General features: G+C 37.8%; 1 protein-coding gene across 1 annotated transcript; it reads right to left on the minus strand.

Annotated features, from left to right (window-relative positions):
* Positions 1 to 1,095: 1,095 nt before the first annotated feature.
* RIOK2 (RIO kinase 2) lies at positions 1,096 to 21,319 on the minus strand. Its single transcript, XM_037032229.1, has 10 exons — positions 21,014 to 21,319; positions 17,622 to 17,760; positions 16,763 to 16,879; positions 14,574 to 14,749; positions 11,876 to 11,964; positions 9,493 to 9,684; positions 7,389 to 7,481; positions 6,106 to 6,624; positions 4,385 to 4,481; positions 1,096 to 1,553 (listed from the first exon to the last, which is right to left on the minus strand). The coding sequence occupies exons 1-10, from the start codon at positions 21,077 to 21,079 to the stop codon at positions 1,389 to 1,391; spliced, it is 1,653 nt and encodes a 550-aa protein (XP_036888124.1). The 5' UTR covers positions 21,080 to 21,319; the 3' UTR covers positions 1,096 to 1,388.
* Between the last annotated feature and the right edge of the window lie 2,235 nt (positions 21,320 to 23,554).

Raw genomic sequence — 23,554 nt, forward strand, 5'->3', positions numbered from 1 at the left:
AAAATTGCTGTTGCTGCTCCTGGTAGATAATGTAGAAGTAATTGAAGGACACCCTGTCGAGTCACTGTGCAGTGACATTGCCATCTAGTGGTAATTTCTGCTGCAGTGCTGCTCCGCCGTCCTGGGCAATGCGGATGGGACTTGAATACAACCAGGTTCCTGCCTCTAGCGCCCATCTTCACATTTCAATAGATTAGTCTTCAAGTGAGACATATTTTGTACCCACTCTAAGAATTTCAGAACTTTGTTCACTCCTCCATTCCCTTTACTCCCCACTCTCCCAGCCCCCATCTCTTCTACTCAGGCCCGCCTAAAAACTGGCAACTGTGAAGACCATGGTGGGACTATGTCAAGTTTCTGTTCCTATAACTACATTACCAATTTAAACAGCAGAAAACATTATGCTTTATTGGCTAACCCTTACCACTAGAGAAAGACAGCAGTGTATTTTCTCAGTGGCTAAGTTGCAATCAAGTTGTTAAGCCGAATTTTGGAAAGATAAACATCATTAAAATTATCATTCACCCATCTACACTTTACTGAAAGTATATAATGTGTTCTCTGTATATTGCCTCCTGTGGTTCTCAAAGCAACCCTGTAGTAGTTGTAAATCCAATTTTAATGGTATGAAAAAGTGATATGGTGAAGGATAAAAAAAGAGGGAGAAAATATGATTTGCCTAAGGTAATTTCCACTAGTAAGTAGAAAGCTGGGATTTGAAGCCAAGCCATCAACCTATTTTTGGTAGATAACAACAAACCCCAAGTATGACATTTACACTTTTTAAAATACCCAAATGTTTGTGAAAAAAAATTGGTCTGAAAAGTAGATTTTAGCTGATGTACCAGTGGTCACAACTATTTGGAAAACTGGACTGCTTTAGTAAAGTTACTATAATTATCCTCTAGAAAACATGTGTTGAATGAGTCAAATTTATAGACGAAATAAAGTTTGTCTATTTGTTACCTTTCTGCCTTAGTCCGAAAGACTAAAGGTGGCTTGAAATCACAGTAACTTTCTGAAAAATATTCTGCATCTTTATTATAACTTTTTCCATTACCATTTAGCCCCCTTATTATCTCCCTCCCACCCCCTGCAATCACATTGTTGTCCATGTCCATGAGTCCTTTTTCCTTGATCCTTCCAACACCCAAACCTCATCCCCAGAGCTGACAACCTGCTCTCTGAGTCTGTCTCTACTTTGTTTGCTAGTTCAGTTTGTTCAGTAGATTTCACATATGAGTGAAATCATATGGTATTTGTCTTTCTCTGACCAGCTTATTTCCCTTAGCATAATATTCTCCAGGTCCATTATACTGTTTGCAAAGGGTAAAATTTTCTTTTTTATGGCTGGATAGTATTCCATTGTGTAAATGTCTCCAAATACACTACTCTCCCCAAAAGCTAGCTGCTTCCAAGCTTGACTTAATATTTTGCATGTTTTCTCTCCGTTGCTTGGTGAATATATTTGCTTCTCCTTTCTGCAATCGACGTCTGGCAGCTGATTTTTGCTGTTTTGTCAACTGACGTTTCACCTTCTGTTTCACCAATTCCTGGAAAGATTTCAATGATTAGTATCATTGATGACTGCTCATTTTGATAAGGAGTAAATATTCAACAAAATATTGACATTGCCAATATTTTTCAAATTTCTGTTAACATATTTTTAAAACTCAAAATTCTAACAGCAGTACTATACAAATCAGCAGTAAAACACAAAACAGTTATACATTACACTTCTAAAAGAAATATAGAATATGACAAAAATATAGTTAAAATTCTTTGAGTAATGAATAGACATAGTGCCACCTAGTGTCCATTGGGAAAACTTAAAGAACCAACCCCTTCTACCCCCTGAAAACCAACATAATCAAAAACGAGGTAAAAACTGCTTGTTCCTGGTTTCTAGGTAATAACAGGCATGTCTTCATACAAGACTGAAAGCATCATCACTGGTAAACAGACCCTTCAGAACTTCAGGTGTAGAAACGGCCTAATGGCCGCAGATACCCATGGGAAAGTTCATACCAATTTTGGGAGATGCAGAATGCTTTCTCATAGTGAAGGATCATAAATTCAATTGATTTCTTATTACGCAGGACACAGGTTGCCTTTAACTGCTAAGATGAATACAACTTTGGAATACTGCATTCACAAAAGCCTTTTTCTCCCCTCTGAAAGCACTACACCTGTTTGTTATTTGTGTACATATAACCTTGCATTATCCAAGCTGCCTCCTAAAAAAAGGAAGATGAACACTTTAAGGGTCTCTTCTTAATATGCCTCACCCTATGCAAGACACAGAGATGCATTTAGGGCTATCCTCCCATAATTAGGAAGGTTGGTGACTTAGAAGGACCTGGTATCCCAGAACTTTCATAACTTAAAGACCAGTTGGCTGAAAGTTTAAAACAAGTGTGCTTAGCCTCCGGGGCCTTCCCTACCCCAGGAAGCCGGGCAACTGCCCGCCTCCCCGCTCTAGCAGGGGACCGGAATCCTGGAGATGCCACCTTCTCAACTGCAACGAAGACAACAGACCAACACCTTCAGAATTCTAAAGGAAAATTATTTGCAAACCGCAACTTTAGTACTTAAACTCCCTATCAATAGAGAATAGAATAGAAATACATTTTTTAGTAATAAAGTCTCTTCAAAATTCACTCAAATTACTACTGGAATCTATACTGCCAATAAAGTAGTAAAGTAGGTATGAAGGAAAGGAACCAGGAAAGAAGGCACCCGACAGAGATGAGATTGAAAGTCCCGGGGAAAAAACAGTCAAGCATACACCATGTTTATTTTATTTTTTCACCCACACCTGAGGACACTTTTTTTCATTGCTTTTAGAGTGGGATGGAGGGAGAGAGAGAGAATCATCAGTGTGAGAGAGAAGCATCCTTTGGTTGCCTCCTATATGCACCTGGACTGGGGACTGAACCTGCAACCTAGGCATATGCCCTTACTGGGAATCAAACCCCAAACATTTCAGTCGCGGGATGATGCTCCAACTAAGCCACACCAGCCAGGACCATACACCACATTTAAAAGAGGAATTCGAAGAGGCCTCCAGAATATTTCCAGGAAAAAAAATCAATTTCTTTCCCAAATAATCTGCTTCCATCTCCCCTTGGTTCGTCCCCTCAGTGAGACCTTAAGATAATCATATCAAGCAGCTGAAGAAGGAGATAAGAGATTGCCACGCATGTACATCTTCCTAACTCAGAACAATTCACAAATCCTACAAGGTTTATTTTCTTCATGTTAACAAAAGTGTGAGAAAAATCTCATTTGTTATTCTTTAAATAATTATAAAGTATGAAATAGAATACCGCTGTATTATTTCAGGGAGCCTATAAAAACTGGCAATGAAGATCCTGTATATGGTTGTGGTTTTCTGTTGATAGTGACCACATACTTATTAAAAATATATTTCAACCTTTCATTATAATTTAACTGTTACATATTAGAAAGCACAGGGTACATAAATGGCAACTCTGCTAATAAAAAAACCAAACACCTATTTTAAGTAGGAAAACAGGACTTACAATAATATCAAAGAACACAGAGAAAATCTTTACCTTGCACAATCGTCAATGTAAAGGAGATAACAAAGCAAAGTGTTTCTCCTGACCTTTTCAACAAAATAAAATGGGACCTCAAGAAAAACCGTGTAAGCAAACCTCCGCAGAGCTAAGATGTAGAGTTAAGATGACTCATTTCGGAGATGAGAGAGAAACCAAGCTGGATAAAGACATCTCTTCTTGTCCCTGGGAGGCAAACTTACATTTTATAATACAATTCATTAGGGGCTGTTAGCGATAAGGAAAATGGGACAAAGCCAAGACCTCATGACAATGTCAGTGCCATATTCTTTAGTCACAGAAGAGAGCATAAGTTAGAATCTAAGAAAAGTAGCATGAATTAGCAATCTAACTTTTTGTTGTATGACATTATCAACTTTACACCATGGTAATCAGATATAAAGGCCCTATGCTTTGAATCTGAGAAATCAAAGAAAGGAGGGTAAATTTCAATAAGTATAAAAAATATGAAAGCCAAAAATGGACAGGAAACTATAAAGTGTGAGAAATCAGTCTCCTTGCTGTTGAAGTGCAGGAATTAGACCATGTGAGAATCAAAGCCCCCTGGATCTTACCCTTCAAATTCAAGCTAACTTACATGCCGCCCTTTCCCTGAAAGCTTTGATTGTTCCTAAAAGTAACCCTCTCTCCTATATTACTAAATTTGTACTCGTTATAATTCTGTACTGTTACTATGCAAGGTCCAAATGGCTGCGAGTGTACTGTACATCAAATCATCCTCACATATGAGATGCCTGCAGTATGACCTAGGGAACACTTGCAAACGCTGAATGCATGGTTACCGGAGGAATTGTTGAACAGCTCAGAACACTGCCCACAGAAGTAACACTGAGAGTTCTTGCTCTGGATCGGTTAATGTCTTCCATGTTTTCTTCATCTCTAAATTAAAGCAAGATCACAATATATAGTTAATTATTGAGGCAATTTATATTATTCCTTACTTGATAATGAAACTTAAAGACATAAAATATCTCAGAAATATAATTATATTTAAAATTTCTGTGAAGGCAAAACCATCCACAATTCATCCTAGTATATAAACAATTTTCATTTTCCAGCTGATAGTCACTATCAAAATTTCAAAATGGTAAAATGTTTAGCCATCGAAACTTGTTATCACTTGTCCATAATTTGTGTCTTTTCCCCTCTTCTTTTACTGAACTATCTGACTTTTAACATTTAAATCCTTGGGACAGTTTCTTGCCATTTTCCCAAACAAAAGCAGGTGTAAGAAACTGTACCCTGCAGTCTGCTGCAACGCAGAAAAACTGCAGTGACAGAAACTATCTCATTTGTACTATGTATTGCTCAAAGTTTGAATGTGTAAGAAACTCAGGTGATATTAATTCTTAACAGTTGATATTTTTCAGAAATATATTTCTACTTTGATAAAAATTTTGCCCAATATGTGTTTAGAGTAGAAACAAATTATTCTCTGCTCAGATGGCTACTTAACCTCTGTAGATTTTCTTCTGTTACTTACCCAAAATGTTGAACCATTGCCACTCTTAATTTTAATTTCATGTTAATTATTAAAGTGGTAATAACCCTGTGTTTAAGATAGTTATATGGAAAAGGAACAAAATTCTCATGTTTTGCTTCACAATGAAACTCATGACAAAGAGAGCCTTAGGATTATGCCTGAACATGTACCAAGAAATGCCTAATAAATGTTACTTGCCCTGGCTGGTATAGGTCAGTAGACTGAGCACAGGCCTGCAAACCAAAGGGTTGCCAGTTTGAATCCCAGTCAAGGCACATGCCTGGGTTGCAGGCCAGATCCCCAGTAGGGGTGTGTGAGAGGCAACCACACATTGATGTTTCTTTCTCTCCCTCTCTTTCTCCTTCTTTTCCCCACTCTCTAAAAATAAAGTTACTGATTTAATTTTGTACTATTACTATTTTGAAACACATAAACCTGTATTTCATTAAACTACAGTTGTTCAATTCTGGATAAATAGTCCAAATCTAAAAACTATAATTTTAGATCATTGCTAATCTGAGCTTAGGCTGATAAATATTTGCAAGAAAAAAAATTCTTAAAACAAAAATAACATTATAGAATTTTACATGAATAAATAAGAACAGAAGGTTCAAAGTACCAGACAAAATTCACTGAACTTCACAAAGATAGTACATTTTCTGCAGATTTATTGGACTATACATAAATCAAACATTAGACATACATTTATGAAAATATACAAAGAATTCATCCACCTAAATCATAATCAACTGGATAAGAGATCTGTATTAATTTTTTGAAAGTAATCAGTTTGTATCTTACAGCAGGCTGCTTAAAACTGAATCGCTATGCTGTCTAGAGTCAGGTCGACTGTAAAGGCTAGCTGTAATTTTAACAAAAGGGTTATTTGTTTTCATTTAACACATAATGGTACAGAGCACAACTCTGTCGCTTCATTTAAAAAAAATACTCATTTGCCAGAATTGAAGAAAGTGCAAGTCTCCAGATTAAAGTAAAAAAGTCAACCAACAGAACCAATACCTGAAAGGCCTGAATTCTTTGTTTAATGACGACAAGGAGACGAGATGAGGGTGTTCATCTTCACACTCGTCAGAGCCTGCAGGGTTTCCTCCTTGACCCGTTTCACCATCTTGCCTGGTGTCATTTCCAGTTTTGTCCTCCTCCCCAGAAAACTCAGTTACAGAATGGTTTCCAACAACCGGACCTTGTACTTCTTCCAGAGCCCGACTGAGTCTAGCCATGCTGAAAGAGTGCGCAGCAGCACCCTGCTGGGACAAACCACCTCCCCGCCCTTGTCCACGGTCTCCGGGTGACCTGCACCGGCAGTCGGCCAACCCCTCTACAAAGTCGTGTTCACTTGGACTGTCTGCTCTACAAACGGTTGCTTTTTCTGATACCTCTTCATCAGAGAAGGAGAAGTCAGACCCCCCCTCTGTTTCCGTATCACCTGGACCTGCTGGATGAAGCAGTTCATCATCTGCCTGCATTGCCTTCGTGTAGCCACTGGCAGAAACCTCGACATCAAGAGAGTCCTCCCTCCTGGGGAAAGAAATGCCAAGTATTCAGAGGCGGGAAAACCCATCTGACATGGACAAATATTTATTACTCTGGAAAATTATAATTCTTAAGTGAGTTTAATAGTTTATATATTTTAAAGATTTTTCTTTGCCTAAAATGCAACACTTAAATTACATAAGTACACAAATGTAAAAGATAAATGTTGTTTGTCATTTTAGTAAAATAAATGTGAAAAGTAACAAGATATTAAATAGAAAGGTTACAGAAACTTCAGTTGGTATTTATGACTTAATAATTTTTAGAGGGGACTAAAGATTTCTTTAAACCTTGTCAATCATCTCAAGCCAGAAAACAATATTTGAACTAATTTTAGAAAGTAAATGAGAAATTTGCCTTTGAGAATATACATATAATTAGGGCCCATGATCAGGTAAAGGCAGCTTCTATTCTGAGTAAAGGAAAACCACAAATTCCGATAAACAGTTGGCTTGGTCCTTACAAATTGTCTATTCACTTAGCACCCTATAGTGAATAAAAGTTCCTGAATTCATAAGAAACTGGTGTATACCTCCCCCAAATTCAGTAACATTATTTTAGTGGATCAAAAGAAGGTATTTTCTAGATTTGTAAGTTTCATTTATATAACACCCAGCTATAACACTCAGTGATTACAATGTGCCAAGGTCACTCACCACCTGAAAATTTTTTAGATAAAAATGTTAACGTTTAGAACTAAATAAAGCAGGTACTTATCAGAGTTCTATCAGTTTAAGCAGAGTACAAACCTGATATCACTAAATGTTGGATAAAGCTCACTTTCATAGCTGAAACGTTTCATAAAGAAATCTCTAATGCATTTAACATCTCTGTCAAAATACCTGCAAAAGAAAGAATTATTTCTGATACAGCCTTTGTTGTTCATTTTTTTCTTACGAGTCAGTGACAATATCCTTAGTATATGACAGTTCTACTTTTTACATAAAAAAGATTAAGTTAGTCTACTCAAAAGAAAAAGAAATCTTCTGACAGTGTGTTTGAAATACTGAATGTAACAGCAGAGGTACAAACAAGGAATATAAGCTATGAAAGGCACATAGTTCCTATGGTCAGAAAACTCAAAGTTTTCCCTTAATGCAACAGACATACTAAGAGAAAATAAGATAAATATGAATCTAGAAAAGAAGACTAGGGGCCTATAATGTGGGGGCAGAGGTTTCCACTTTCCTCTCTGGACTCCAGTATGTCTGGTTGTACTTCCTATCAGCTACAGCCAGCTGAACCGGTTGTCAACTGAGAAAGCTGAAGGTAAAAGTAGATTAGTAACTCGTAAGAAAAAGTTTGAGAATTAGAATTACGTTTACATATCCTTGTTATCTGTTAGCCGACTTGTAATAACTTCCAAGAGACAAACAATGCTGTGGGCTTATAAATAATAATCTGAAAACATGTTAATCTGGACTGACAGCAGAACCACCTCTGAATATGTGGTTATTTTTAGGTCACCGTAAAGCAGTAAGAGCCACTTAAATTCTCTAGAGGGTTTCCAAATGAGGTAGAATAAAGGTTCGCATGGAACTGATTAACTCTTTAAATTTTAACTAAATTGTTATTTTAGAGAATCATCAAGTTTAGAATGAGGAAGACACAGCCACTATTCTTTGTTCTTAGGGCACCCTTGGAACAACCTCTAATTTTACAGTTATGTTTTTATACATGCTATGTCTCTCCCACTAGACAGTAACTTCTTCAACAGTAGAGACAGGTCTTATTGGTATCTTAATTTCTAGTGTTTAAAAGAACTCCTTCACCCATGACTTAACCATATAAAAGTTCAAGTTAAATCGCAATGTCTTCAAGAATAATGCACATTATATTTAATTTGGATGTCATAACCTGTTATCATTTCTGTCTCTAATTCTGGTGGTTCCTAGATGTTCCTTTATTGTGTGACTATGTTACATCACTTTAATGAAAATGGTAATCTGTCATCACCATAAGAAATACTGACCACCCAAGTGCCAGGCATTTATCTATTAGTATTGTTTTGTGGGAAATATTCTTTAAAAGTACTCACCCCTAATTTGATTATGCTCAACTGCATCATGGAATACAAATGAAGGAAAATATTCTCTCGCATTTCACAACTTGGCCAGTTTAGCAGTGTGAGGAAGAGATTATCATAGTATATAAAGTGGTTCTGCCTTGTGTCAGGGATGAGGTTTTATGGGAATTCTTTTTTAACATAAAAGCTAAAAATGATGTGAGAAATATTATTGGTCTGGCAACTTAGTTTAGTCCAAATCCTCAACTTTTGTCAAGACCATCAAGACGATCAAATTATGCCTGGTGAAGCCCCCCGAAGCCAGCAGAGGCGGAAACAAGGGGGCAGGCGGAGAGAATGAGGGTCTAGGGTCCCCCTCTCCGTGTCCCTACTTCTCCTGAGCAAGCTTTTTTTTGTTTAAGAACTGGGCTTCCACCTAAATGTTTGTTTGAATAAAGAATTCCACAGGTAAGACAATTTGACTTATAGAAATCTGTCAGATTATAAAAGTAATTCAAATTGTTTTGATGGCTTACAAAAGTGGGCAGTATCTTCAGATTCCCCACCCACAGAATAAGCTTAATGAACATGTTTTAAAAACTGGATCCAAGTGCACCCCCTCTTTAAAATACTGAGGAGTAAGAAAGATTCTTTCAGGGTGAAATTAGTAGTTTGATATCATTAAAACACACACATATACACACACACACAATTTTAGACCACTGACATCAGTCACTTCAAACCAGTTACTGACCCAAATGACAGTATTAGAAAGTTGAAAATTCTAAATAAAAATTATTTCATCACACATAAACACACCCACATTCACAATCATTTTCAGTATATACCATTCAGCATTGGGATGAGAAGTTGAAACCATCTGTGGAAAATCAATCATGGTGATGTGGTCATCTTTATCCAAAATGAGATTGAATTCATTGAAATCTCCATGAATCAGTCCATGATTCGCAAGTCTGACAATTAGTTCCATGGCTTCATCATACACTGATGCAGGATCTTCAACGTGGTGTATCTGACACCTGCAAGTATTTTACACAGGAAAATAAATTATTTGTACCCATTTATTCTTTTAATGAAAGCAAGTGTGTACATATTTTTCCATCTTTGTCTTCCTAGCAGCTTTTCTTCATTTCCATCAGCATACAAACGTAACAGCGTCCACCATTACTGAAAAAACCAATCACACCCTGCCTTGATTCTGTATCTTTTTTCCATTGTCACATCCTTTATCTTCTTTACAGTCCAATTTCTCTACATGTGCTTTCTCTAAATTTTTTCCTTTCACTCTAGTAACCATTTCAAACAGGATGTCTTCATCTACTTTATTCAGCTCTGTCAAGACCGTCAATGTGCTGTGTTGCTAACCCACTGGTCAATTCTCAGTCTTCATCATATTTGCTCTGCCAATTCCCCTCTTTGAAACACTTCTTTTACTTGACTCTTGACATACCAACTCTTTAGGCTGCCCCCTTTCTACACTGATCATTCCTCCTCAGTCTTTTTTGTTAATTCTTTACTTTCTCACCGACCTTTAAATTTTGGAGTTCCTCAAAGGTTAATCCTAGGGCCTCTTACGTAAAATCATTTCTGGTGATTTCAGGCTCATGGCTTTAAACACCATACACATACTAATGTCAATCTAGACTTCTCTGAATGTGTACTCATCTCAAACTCACCACGTCTCAAACTCGAATTCTGATTCTGCCCCCCCCAATTTTTACCTTACACCGTTGTTGAGTCTTTCCAGCTCATCCATAAATGTGAACTTTATGCACCCCCATAATCAGTCATTCAGGTCCAAAAGCTGGTTGTTACTTTTAACTCACACGTTTCTTCACATTAATATCCAATTCCAAACGAAATCATGCTGGCTCTTCCAGAAAGACATATCCAGAACCCGACCGCTCCCTGTCACCTTGCCATCACTCTGATCTAAACTAGCATCGTCTCTTGACTGGAGCGTAAGAAGTTCCTAAACTGTCTCCCACATTCTGTTCGTTTCCGTTCAGTCCATTCTCAGTACGGCAGCCAGAGTGATCCTACTAAAACACTAGTCAGGTCATGTCTCTTCTCAGTTCAAAAGTCTCCCATGGCTTCTTATCTCAATCGAAATTATAAAGTCCTTGTGCTAAATATCACTACAATGGTAATCACATTACAATATATAAGAGTTTCAAATCAACATGTTGTATACATGAATTTATACAGTATCATGTGTGGAATATATTTCAATAAGAAAAAAATTTTAAGGCCCTGCAATGATCTACAACCCCTAAGTGATCTGGTCCCCTGCTGTCACTCTGATCTTATCACTTACCTTCCCCCTTGCTGATCACTCAGCTCCAGACACACTGACACCCTCACTGTTCCCTGAACATGCAGGTATGCTCCCATCCCACAGCGTATGCGCTTGCTGTTTCCCCTGCAAGATATTCTTACATATCTGCATGGTTTTCCCTCATTTTTTTCAGCATTCCTATCAGTGAGACTTGTCCTGACTGCCCCATGTAAATTGCAGCCTCCTGTTCCCACCTCAGCCCTGCCTGTCCCTGTTACCCTGCTTTACTTTATCCATACCATTTACCACCATTTGACATTCACAGGGTGGGGCAAAAGTGGGTTTATAGTTGTAAATTCATGGAACACAGTTTATTCTTTTTACTTATTATTATTACTTTTTATCCTTCCCCGAGGACATGCTTATTGATTTTAGAGAGAGGAGAAGAGGGAAAGAGAGAAGAGAGAAACATTGATTGGTTGCCTCTCGTAGGCCCCCGACCAGGGAATCAAACCTACAACCTAGGCATGTGCCCTGACCAGAATCAAACCTGACCTTTTGGATTATGGATGGCACTCCAACGGGCAGAGTTTATTCTTGTATTATTATTTATTAGTTATTTTCCATACAATGAATTGTAAACCTGCTTTTACCCTATCCTCTATTTTCTTATTTAGATATTTACTGCATTCTCCTTCCATCAAAACGTAAACTCTGTGAGGGCACATACTAGATTGTTAATAAATATTTGCTGAATGAATCATAGAGATTACACAACATACTGTTAGGATGAAAGTACGATTTCAATTTGCCTACTGCTATATGTTAATTCTAACCTCCCAGAAACAATATTCCATTTAATAAAAGTCAATTTACTTTCAAAACCGAGCCCTGCCCTTACCCTGACCCCCAGGCTTAAGGACAGTACTTACAGAGGACAGCCCTTTATGAGCTCCATGATGACCGCATGGCGATTGTAGTCGACCGGCTTCGGAACTGGGAATCTCCTCTCATGCAGCGCCTAAAACACAGCACACGGGCATAAACAACAAGGAGGCCATTAATTCTTAAGGAACAACAAATGTAAATATACCTGCTCTCTACCAGAAGAAAACATACAAGCCTTTACAAAATTAGTCAACATATAACGATAACTCTATATGGCTTCCTTACAGCACAAAATGAGATGCACATAAAAAAAAATTAAACCAGTTAACTTAATTCACTTTTTCAACAAACACCCATTTATTGAACATTTACTAAATACTATATACACTGTGCTAGGGTTACAAAAGTGAGTGTGAAAAAGTCTCTGCCTTGATGATTTATCTGCCAAACTTTTGTAAATTTCTGCCATTTATTGGAGCGTGCTTAAAAAAATAAAATAAAAATGTGATTTAGAAAGTACTCTGTCTGCTGACATATTAGGAAATGAAATATTCCAATAGAGTAAGCATTTTCGTTTACAAAGCACTGACCTTTTCTTGAGGACAAATATACAAAATAAAACTATTATGTAATGAACATATACACTGTAGTAGCCTGAGTCAAATGTTATTTAAGATCATCCATAGATTCATCTTTTCCCTTATCCTTAACTTTGTCTATCTTTGCTTATAAAGTCCTGTTATTAATTCCTTCAGAATGTCAGATTCATGACTTCTGCCATTTGAAATGCTGCCATTTCTAAGTAGGCCTTTGTCATTTATACTTAATTAACTCTAACACTGGTTCTCGCTCTTGCCACCATACCTAACCTTTAGTCTGTGTACCAACAGCAAACTAAGATGCTTATGTCAATGCTCAATTACAAAAAATCTACAATGGCTACTTGACTTGGGTTGGTGAACACGCAACGCAGTGTATAGATGTGTTGCTGAGCTGTACACCTGAAACCTATGACTGTTTGAAGTCGCCCTAGTAAATTAAAAAATAAAAATACTCACCCCTAATTTGATTAATGGCTATACTGATCTTACTCAGAACTTTTCCTAGGTTTCAAAACCCTCTTTAATCAACTTAACCAGCCCTACTATTCCCAACAGTCCCCGTAAGTGCTCGGGAGTGCAATCAGGACAGCCGTCTCAGGACTGCTATCACCTGGACACACAGAGCTTACCCCACGCTTGTGTCTGTACCCGAAGTGGTTCCTCTGCAAAGTACAACGTTTCAGTCTTTTCCTTATGGCCAAACCATGTGCATGCTTCCTAAGTTTGCCTAAATCCCACTCACTTCATGAACTTCCTTCATCAGCTATTCTACTCTAAGTAAGTTCCTCTAAACACACGTAATAGGATCTTAAAATTGCTCTTTGTTTTATGTGTTGTTCAAGTTATCTTCCCAACTTAAGACACAGACTGCATTGGATATCCTTTTGGTATCTATCCCTACTCCCCACCCTACCCTAGTACTTACTTAATACAGTGTTAGCCACATAGCTGATGCTTGACATATATTTATTAACAGGGTTAATTTTAAAAGGCTGTGTGCTCTACTTCCTACCTTCTTTGGACAGGAAATGAATGACTTCCACTCCCTGAAAACTGGTTGCTTGGCTTTAAAACACTTTTTTAAATGCAAGCGATTTTGAGTAGGCCCTGGCAGCTCAAGAGCATACAGTAACCTTAACTACAGTCATAGTGGTCTAGCCAGTGGGCCATGGCTTAACCTTTAAGCTATAACTCCATTTTATCTTATTCTCTGTCAGGAAAACATCAATGTATTTAAGAAGCACATTTAAATACAAACAAGTCTGTACCTTTGTATAAACATCTTGAGAAAACACGTAATAAAGTTTTGGGAAAACAGTAATGATTCCTACCAAACTGCCAACTTCCTGATCAACTACTGTGGGATATAAACCTTTAGTGTAAGACAAGAAATGTGTAACATGTACGCTATCCGTATCATTTTATACTGTGCTGAGAATTTCCCCCCATAATCACTAAAAATTTACACACATGAATTAAAATAACCTACTTAAAGAAGATCAAACTGAAACTTCTAAGAAACACTGGATGTATTCTAATAATTTAAAAAATAAGTTATAAAAAGTAAATCCTACTTAGAATGTAATAAAAATACAATGTTAATTTAATTTTAAAGATACTTGATTAAAATATTTAATAAATTAATGTTAATCTTGAAGATGAAAGTTTAAAAACTAAAAATGTTTACTTTTTAATATACATAAAAATTTTTACTTGGCATTTCTTCTGTGTAAAATAAAAATACTAGTCAACTTACTGAAGACACTAAGATTTCTACAAATGGTGATTAGCTGGTGTTTTTAATTAGAGATAGACCTCTGTACAGTTTAACTACATATTCACACATACACATTTGTGAGAAAATCACATCACTGTATTTTAGGCTACTCTATCTTGTTAATATTGTTGACTATATATTGCCTTTATACACTTTAAACAATTAAAAATACCTTCACATAGAAGGAAATGACCAGAAAAACAAATGACAGAAAAAAAATCAAAGCGGCAAGAGTTAAAAGCGACAGTAAGGTCGGAATGGGAGAAGGGGAAATAAATGTGCAGGCAACAGACTGATGATTGTTGCTGTGGCCTTTCAGCTCCAAGTACTTGGTTAAAAAATGAAAAATTATTTTAAAAATACCTTCATATAGGCAAACTCTTTCATGGCAGAGAGACGAGATAAATAAAGCCAAGACATGTTGCGCCTGTGTTTATGGTAGTCCCGCTTGTTCTTCAGATTTCGAAAGGAGGTTCTCCCCAGTCTGTGAAGCTTTAACGCAAACTGTAGCCCTTCGCCATTTGCAACAATATAAATATCTAGGGCCGAGATGTTAAGATCATTACACTTTTATGCCAGTAAGTTCAAACAATTTTAACTTTGTCTTACTTTATTTATATCAATTATTACCTTTCCTAATAACCACAGATACTTACCATCACGATCCAAAAAGGTTATTGCCTCCAAAGGTGCTTAATGCTCAACTCAATTTAGTGGGAAAACATCTAATTGTTCCTCAGTGTCCTATACGTTCAAGAAGTGATTTAATAGTATCTGCCTTCTCAAAAACAGGAATTCCATTTCTTCAATTAATACTCAGCTGTTAGAATGTAATCCTATAAGAATGTAGATCTTTCCCTAAGTATTTCAACTACCAAAATAAGTTGCTATTTGCAATGCTCACAAGGAGAACACATCCTAATTATTCATGGGAAACTTTAATTATTACTTTAATTATCAAGAAACAGTTCTTTCTCACTGAAATAGAGAACAGGGGGACAGTGACCAGAGGGGAGGGAATCACAGGGGAAAAGGGGAAGGATTTACAGGAACAAGTATAAAGGACACATGGACACAAACTAAGGTGGGTGGAAATGGGAGGGAGGTGAGGAGCACTATGGGGTGGGCTGGGATGGGAGTAAAAGACAGAAAACTGTACTTAAACAATGATTAAATTAAAAAAAAAAAGAAACAGCTCTTTCTTACACTGGTGGGATTATAAACTGGTATAAACATTTTGGAAAAAAATTGGTATTATCAAACTTTTAAGAGTACATAATTTTTAAGAATGTATTTACAAATTTATTTGCACAGAGGCGCCTGTACCAGAGTATTCACTACCTTACCCCCCCCCCCCAAAAAAAAAAGTAAGTAACTTATGTCCATTTTACCATTGGGACTGGTAAAATCAGTAAAGGAACTTCGGAAATACAATGTAACACTCAGAAAGTGTGAGAAAGACAAACACAAATTGGCTGACGTAGAATATCAGAGATGCACTGGAGGTGAAGGGCAGTGAGTACTGTTTGCTTTTACCTGAGATTAAAAAGGTAGGTGACTGTATACACATATCCTTAGTACAGTACATATTTGTATTTGCACAGAGTATTTTTAGAAAGATTATTAGGATATCAATAAACAGTGACAGCTTTGGAAAGTAGTAACAGGAGACTGAGTCCTGTGTTAGGAGATTTCCTTTTTATTGTACTCATGTACATTTATCATTTTGTATGCAATGAAGTTCTATTAAAAAAAAAAGCTACTAGAGGAAGCATATCTCAAAAGCTGTTTGTCTTATTTATATATTTCACACACACACATACACACACTACTGTACACTGCCATATTTAGCACTCTTGTATTACTTATTAAATATATACCATAATCTGCATATTAATAGAGAAGACACACCATCTAAAGTACATAGCGACCTCCTTCAGAGTAGGCTGCTTTATAAGTTTTTCTCTATCAACTTTAATTTCCCTTCCTTGGTTCAGATAAACAATTTAACGATATAAGATAAACTATACTGGATAAAAAAAGCAGTGTATAAGAGGGCACGATATGAAGAATATCATTCCCTGTTCTTTGTTTCTACCTGTCTTCCACACAGAAAATACATAAGCATTTGTTCAATGCTCTTTTAGAATGCTTTTCTCTGTGTTCTACACATACCTAACTTAGCCTTGTTGATCACATTACTGTGAAGAAAAAAAAAGTTTGTGGTTTTTGGAAATTCAGTGTCTTCTATGCTTCCTTGTGTTACATATTTTATCTATTACAAATATCCAATTTATGAGGCAGAAGAGCAAATAAAATATTTGCCAAAGACTTCAGTTATTAGAGGAAAATTAATTCTTGGTATACTTGTCAACTACATATTTATGACAAAATAATAATCTACTACACTAAGGGTAATTTTAATCTGTATTATTTCCAAACAACTCTTGAGTTTATTGTTTAGTGGGAAAAATAAACTAAAAGGCAAATGCTTTCTCAAAGGGAATATAAACTAAGGAAGAAATACATTCAATAGCACCGTCAGCACTTACCAGATTCTTTGCCAACACCCATCTGGTTTCCAACGGACTCAACTACCTGTCTAGAAGACAGTGTTTTCAAAGCTAGGTAGTCATAGCCTGCGTTTGTTAACCGATAGCCCTGGACAGCTAGACAAAAGCAAATGAGAAAGACCATATTTTAGTTACATTGTACTACCAAGTCACATCAGTTCAAGTCATGAGAACAATTTAGACAATGGGAGGTTTTCACTGGAAAAAGATTAGCTACCCAGTTTTACAAGTTGGCATTTCTTCCTATAATTTGTGTTTCTTCTCTAGAGCAGTGTTACTCAAAAGCGTGACCCACAGACTTACACCAGTCTATGTTACTAGTCTGCGACAAGACACAGAAACTGACCTGATGTGTATAAGCTAAAAAATTTTTCTATCAGTGACCAAGTTATTTTGTATCTTCAACTGTAACAATGAATTTATGCCTACATTTTATCAGTTTATTTCATATTTCTAGCTTTTTATTGTTATTTTATAAAAGTATGGATCCATGATAAGCTGATAAAAAGAAACTCATCCCTCACCACAAATGGTTTGAGTAGTAATGTTCTAGAGTCTTGTGGCAGACTGCATTTTCCAAAGATGACAACATCACTACCTGTACTTGCTCCTACTTACTCTTATGTAGTATCAGGAGGTGTAGACTATTTTCCAGCCTATTTTTCAGGGTGGGTCCTGTGACTTGCTCTAACCTATAGAACACGGAGGATGTATGCTGTGTCACTTCTAGGGCGAGTGTGTTCTAGGCCCAGCAACTTCCACTTCCTGCCTTTTGGAAAGCCTGCTCTGGGGAAGCCAGTTAAATGAAAAAATCACAAATGGTGCCTGGAATACTTACTTTTGGTACGCTCCCAAGCTATGAGTTTATGTTTCACTAATTCTCTTAAGACTTTATTACAGCCACCATGTTTAAGGCTGGCTATAGAAGCAATCAAACTGCAGGGAACTATTTCATGGTTTTTCATGCCCATTTCAACCTGAAATTAAAGAAATCTTTATGCAATCATAATCAACACAGAGCTGCTGTCAAAACTTTGTTAACCAATTCACTTCTCCTTCAAACTTCTCTGACCATGCAGTTCTCCAACCAATTCTGAGATGTATGTAAGTCACTATATTCTTGGTTCATATTTTTAATCACAGTTTGATATATAAACAGTGATATTCATATTCTATCTCTCTAGTAAATGATATGTATACTTCGAGGGTAAAGACCGCGAGTGCTTAACATAATTTATGTTATGGTAAGTAATACTAAAATGTTTACTGACGTCCTAGTATTTGTCTTTAAAAACTACAGATGTTCTAGATGTTTAATACTTTCTCATTAAGAAAGCACTAATGAGAAAGTATATGCAGGTACTGTAAGAGATTAAAAAATATAAAAATAACCTCTACCCTGGAGAATACATTATCTTCCTGTGGAAATAAGAATGTACACATCCAGTTCTATTGGAAGGTAAGAAATAAAGGCTAACAGAGAGGTGGCCGAGGGCAGAGTAAGAACACTTCTGGCTGAGGGACCAGTTTCAAGGAAGTAGCAGGCCCTGAGACTGATTTTGAGAGAGAAAGGATTATGGAAAAAGCAGATAAGAGAATACTAAACAAAGATAATAAGAAAAGATTTGGCTATGGCACAGACACAAGTAAGTACAGAACACAGCAACAGCTATTACAGTGGTAGCTCAGATGGGAGTGACACGTAGAGTTCATGGAAAGGCTGAACAATGCTTTTAAGTAAGATATGGAAAGACTTGAATGCAGATGGAGCAGTTTTAGATTTTATACAGAGGAAAGTAGGAAACTCTTGAAGGTGTTCAGGCAAAAGAGATGTGTGAACAATTGTTTTAAGAACATTGATCTAGCAGGAATAAGCAAAGTGGTTTCCAGAAAGCAAAAACTGGAGGTGGTATATTGAAGAACTGAGGAGACAGGCCAGGCTGGAGGAAACAGAAGCTGTAACAGGGGAGAGATAGTTGTAATGGAAAGCAGTATGGGACTGGCAATAAAAGTGGGAAGGTAAAGGAACTGAAAGTGGCAGTGAAGATGATCAAGTTTTAAAATAACAGTAGTAATACTACTTATTTTAATGATGTTTGGGAAAAGAGGGGGCAGACAAAGTTAATGAATTTGATTAGTGCACAATGAGTATGAGGTGTTGGAAGGTCCTTCAAATGAAGATGTTTAAAGAACATTGGAAAGACATGTCTACACTAGGACTGAAGCCATAATTAGAGGGAAAAAAGGGTCAATTATTTGATAACGTAACAGAGGAAGCTGTAAAGTGGATGTACTCATCAAGCAAGGGGTAATGGAAAAGTAGGGTGGACGGATAGAATTGGGGGGAGGTTCACACTGAAAGGTAAGGGTGGCCAGTAAGAGTATGATTATTGATAGAGGACGTGTCAGAGAAGTAAAGGGAAAAGAGGGTCAAGGAAAGGCAGCCACTGATACCAATGCTGGTGAGACTCAACGGAGACTGAAATTTTGTATTTAATGAGGCCATTCCTTAATGAGCTTCAAAAAACAACTTATATATTGCAGAGACATAGTTTTAGAAGATAAACCTGCTATCATTTTGATGCCTCAACAAAACCCTCACACTTTACACTTCTCTTCCATGCTTTGTTCCATCTCTCCCAACCTCTAACATTTCTTCCTCTTGGTTCCCTCATTTCTGCCAGAGGCATTAAGGCAGTGATTTTTCAACTGTTGTGCTGCAAGAATTTTTAAACCATGCAACCTGACAGTCTGGGGTATTAACCTAATCCTTTGGATTGTCAAATTAAAAAAAATTAGCCAACATGACAATAGCTGCCTGGTGTGAATGAAGCAAAATTAAGCCTATTTTATTCGTTGTCAGATTAACAAAAAATATTTTTGGCCTGCTGCAGAATTTTACTAATTAGTCTATGTGCGCCACGAGATGAAAAGGGTTGGAAATCACTGCATTAAGGAATGAGTGGATGTACTGAGGAAGTGGAAAAGGAATGTATCTTTCAAAAGTGCCTGTAGGTAAAGTCCAGCTGAATTTAAGAAGCTATCAGAGGACAAAGAAGTGTCTTTCAAATTTCATACTAAATTTGCATTTGATAGTTTAATCCCTATAATACAAGAGAAAACGGCTCTTGAAGTAAATTTGTTTCATTCTGCAAATGCCCAATCTATGTGTTCCTTTTTGTGCCATAAATCTAACACCATAAAATCAGTTTTTATCACTCCTTTCTTGAAAAGATTCAGTGGCTTCCCTATACTTAGAATACACTCCAAATTCTATAGTAGGCCTGATGAGGCTCTCGCCTTTCCCAGTTACATCTCCAACCATTCAGCCTCCTGCTCATTACGCTACAGCTGCACTGGCCTTTTCATTCTTCAAAAACTGTTCCTGCCTCAGAGCCTCTTCACTCCTTACTGCTGTTTCCTCTGCCTCCAACTTTTCCCAAGGACTTCACCGAGCCAGCTACTTTTCTTTCAGCTCTTGCTATCCTCCCACTCTTTCTTTTACTTAGCAAGTATTTATGGCGTATCTAACACGTGCCGGGAACTTTTTTTAAAAGCCCTAAAACTTTGGTTACAACGGTTAACAGAAAAGGTTCTCGCACTCAGCAGACTGTCTTCTCCGGTTACACAACTTAAATATAGCACTCACACTCCTGCCCCGTCTATTCAGGATTTCTATTCAGTTATTCGCTTTATCATCTTCATACTAGTCATTGTCTGATGTTATCCTTGTTATTTATTTGTTCACTTGCTAATGATCTGTCTCCCTTGACTTGTCTGTACCCCGCTGAATTCCCTAAAATTGTTAGTTTAATAACCTGCCAAATCTGTTGACTGAATGAAAAGGATGGAATACCGCGTGAATGAGTCCGTGCGTGGGGAACTCAATGCTACTAATTTTCTTCGGGAACCTTAACCCTTTTCAGGTGGTCGGCAACCCAGGGTCAGATTAACTTCCTGGGCCGCAAGGATGCGCATGGCTTTGGAGCACAAGAGGAGCAGGAAGGAAGAAAATAATTACAAGAAGGTCCTTTGCTGTCTGCATTTGGGGTAAGATGCAGGACAAAAACGGAAAAATCTTACTGTCAGATCTTTTCCCATTCCCAACCTTCACCGCGTTCCAGCGCGCAGAGCGCTCTCTGCTCCCAGAAAACTTCCAGGAACAGAAAGCACAGTGGGAATGGGAAAGGGGAAAGGGCAAGGGGCAGGGGTAAAAGGCTAACTTCTTACCGCAGTGAGGACCCTGAAGTCATCGCGGCTCAGATAACGCAGCTTGGCCACATTCACCTTCCCCATGTCGACAACAGGCAGAGCCCAGAAGCCCGGTCTTAAACAACCGGAGAACGCCGGGCAGGTTAGATGTTACCCTACCCTCTCACGTGCTCGAGTCTAGGGGCGGATCGCGCATGCGCTACTCTTTACTTCAGGTCCTTGCTGATAAATGTAAGTACGATTCTCACTGGCTTGGGGACTAAAGGGTTTTCTAGGTTTTACGAAGCACATGGTATGGGAAAGGTAGAGTACTCCTTAAAGTGATTTTATTCATGTAAATGAGTTGTAGCCTGTAAGTGTTCGCTATAATATGCCATTTTATTTTTCATATCTGTTAGGACCGAGTGCTTAAAAGGTTACGACCTGGTAGTGGGAGTAGCTGGTTTACTTTAATCAAGTTTTATCCCCAAACAACAATTCTTAGTGTAGGCAAAGTGAGTTCCAACAAAAGAGCAGAAAAACGAACCAGAGCGCTACTCCAGACGATCAAGATAAAAACGATAATAATCACACAAGCAAACAGCTCCTCTTCTAAATACACCTTCCGCAGGCGTGGTTAACGAGAATTCTCTGGCACCTGCTCAGTACTTAGGTTTTGCTTTGGTTCGCTAGGCTTCGGAGTGCGCCTGCGCCTGGTGGGAGTGGAGGGTTAGGGAGAAGTCGGAATAGTTTGGCGGTCGCCTATTCTTCTCCCGCACATTTACAGAATTTTCTGCAGCAGTTTGATGGTGCCAGCAGAGGTACAATGTTTGGATATCCTAGGCCTAGGTGCAGTTTTAAGGGCTTTAGGAGAGCAGTCCACAGTGGCCCTGGAACTCTTATAGGCCTCTGCGAAAATGGTCACAGGAGCGGGCTGTAAACAACTTGAACGATCCCTCCGCCGCCGCCAAAAAAGGCTGCGTCCTCTACGTATAGCGTCCCTATAACAGCAACAATCATAACTAAACTTGTGTGACAGTTTGTGTTTACAATATCTTGTTTCTGAGTTACGTTTTAAAACTTAGACAATTATTTTGGTACCACTCATATTAGCTGTGGCTGCTACGTATGGTCACAGAGGGCTGTACTCTCCCCTTCATCCTTGGTCTTATTTTCAGCAACTGGTGTTTAGCCTCTCTCAGCGTCCAGGCTCAAAACTTCCAGGGTAAACATTGGAATTCGGTTTTTAGAGTTCCATTTTTTTCATGTGGGGTTCCACTCACTAATGTGCTGGTTTTCCTTCTAAGTCCCTCCCCACTGAGTATTTCAAACCACGGCATATAAGTTAGAAGCAAGCAGTTCAATATGCCTTGTCTTTCCAACCAGAATAGTAGCACTCTGTATCATTGAATACGGGAAACAACCACCCTCTCTCCCCTCTACACTACAACCTTGGTTTCTTTTTTACCCAAGTGCAGTAAATCTTTAATTAGCTATGCTCAACTAAGTGGAAACCTCCACTGAAATGGAGTTTTATTTATTTATTTCTGTATGTCACATAAGAGGACATTAAAATGAAAAGCTTTAAAAAGCCACATTACTAACTTCTGGGTCTATGGAGAATGAAAATCACAAATTGTACATCTAATTCCTATGCAACACTTTAGCTGACATTGCTAATCTGTTATGGCACAAAGTTTTCTTTGCTTCTCAACTCTGCTCCAGACAACCTCTACTAATTGATTGCATTTGGCCAGAGTTGCTGCCCTGGTTCTGGAGTAGTTTCTGGGGTTAATCACACAGCCCACATCTCTCATATTTTGAGTACTAATATTTTTAAATGAAGTCATCTTAATCAGGCTATTACTGAACTCAAGGGGTTCACCACTTTGGGTGTTCTGTTCAAGAATGAGGTATAGTTGTTGTTAGGTGGTTTCATTTACTTGCAGTGACTAAATGAGCCATGATTCACATTCAAAGCTCTGTTTCTGGGAATGATTTATCATACATATATGCCAGAAGTTTTGCTCAGTGTTGGGGCAAACTCATTTCCAACCTGTAAGCTTTGTGGTGGAAGGAGGTGAACAAAAAGTTGAAGAATAGCCCTGGCTGGTGTGGCCTACTTGGTTGGGAGTCATCCTACCAACAGAAAGGCCGACAGTTCAACTCCCAGTCACTGCTCGTGTCTGAGTTGCAGGTTAGGTCCTTATTCAGGGTGCATGCAAGATATAGCCAATTGATGTTTTTCCCTTTCTCTGGAACCAATAGAAAAGAAAAAAACCTTCTAAAAGTTAAAGAATAGTATGCTGTAGGAGGTCTGTCCAAAAAGTATCTAGCCATGTGCTATGAAAAATAGAGACATTTATTGAACAGATGCAAGATACAAGAAACATTGAACCTGGGACAATGATGTATCAGTCCCCTTCAGAGTCACCCTTGGGACTTCATACAGTTTTCCCAATCACCACTGGCTGCCCTGTTGTATTTTCCTGAATCTCATTGGAGGTCTGAAATCTCTTTCCTTTCAAAGGATTTTAGTTTAGGGAGAAGCCAGAAGTTCCAGGGCACCAAATCTTGGCT

The sequence above is a fragment of the Sturnira hondurensis genome, unplaced genomic scaffold (genome assembly GCF_014824575.4).
Source record: "Sturnira hondurensis isolate 20B ecotype Veracruz unplaced genomic scaffold, ASM1482457v3 Scaffold0021354, whole genome shotgun sequence".
NCBI classification, from domain to species: domain Eukaryota; kingdom Metazoa; phylum Chordata; class Mammalia; order Chiroptera; family Phyllostomidae; genus Sturnira; species Sturnira hondurensis.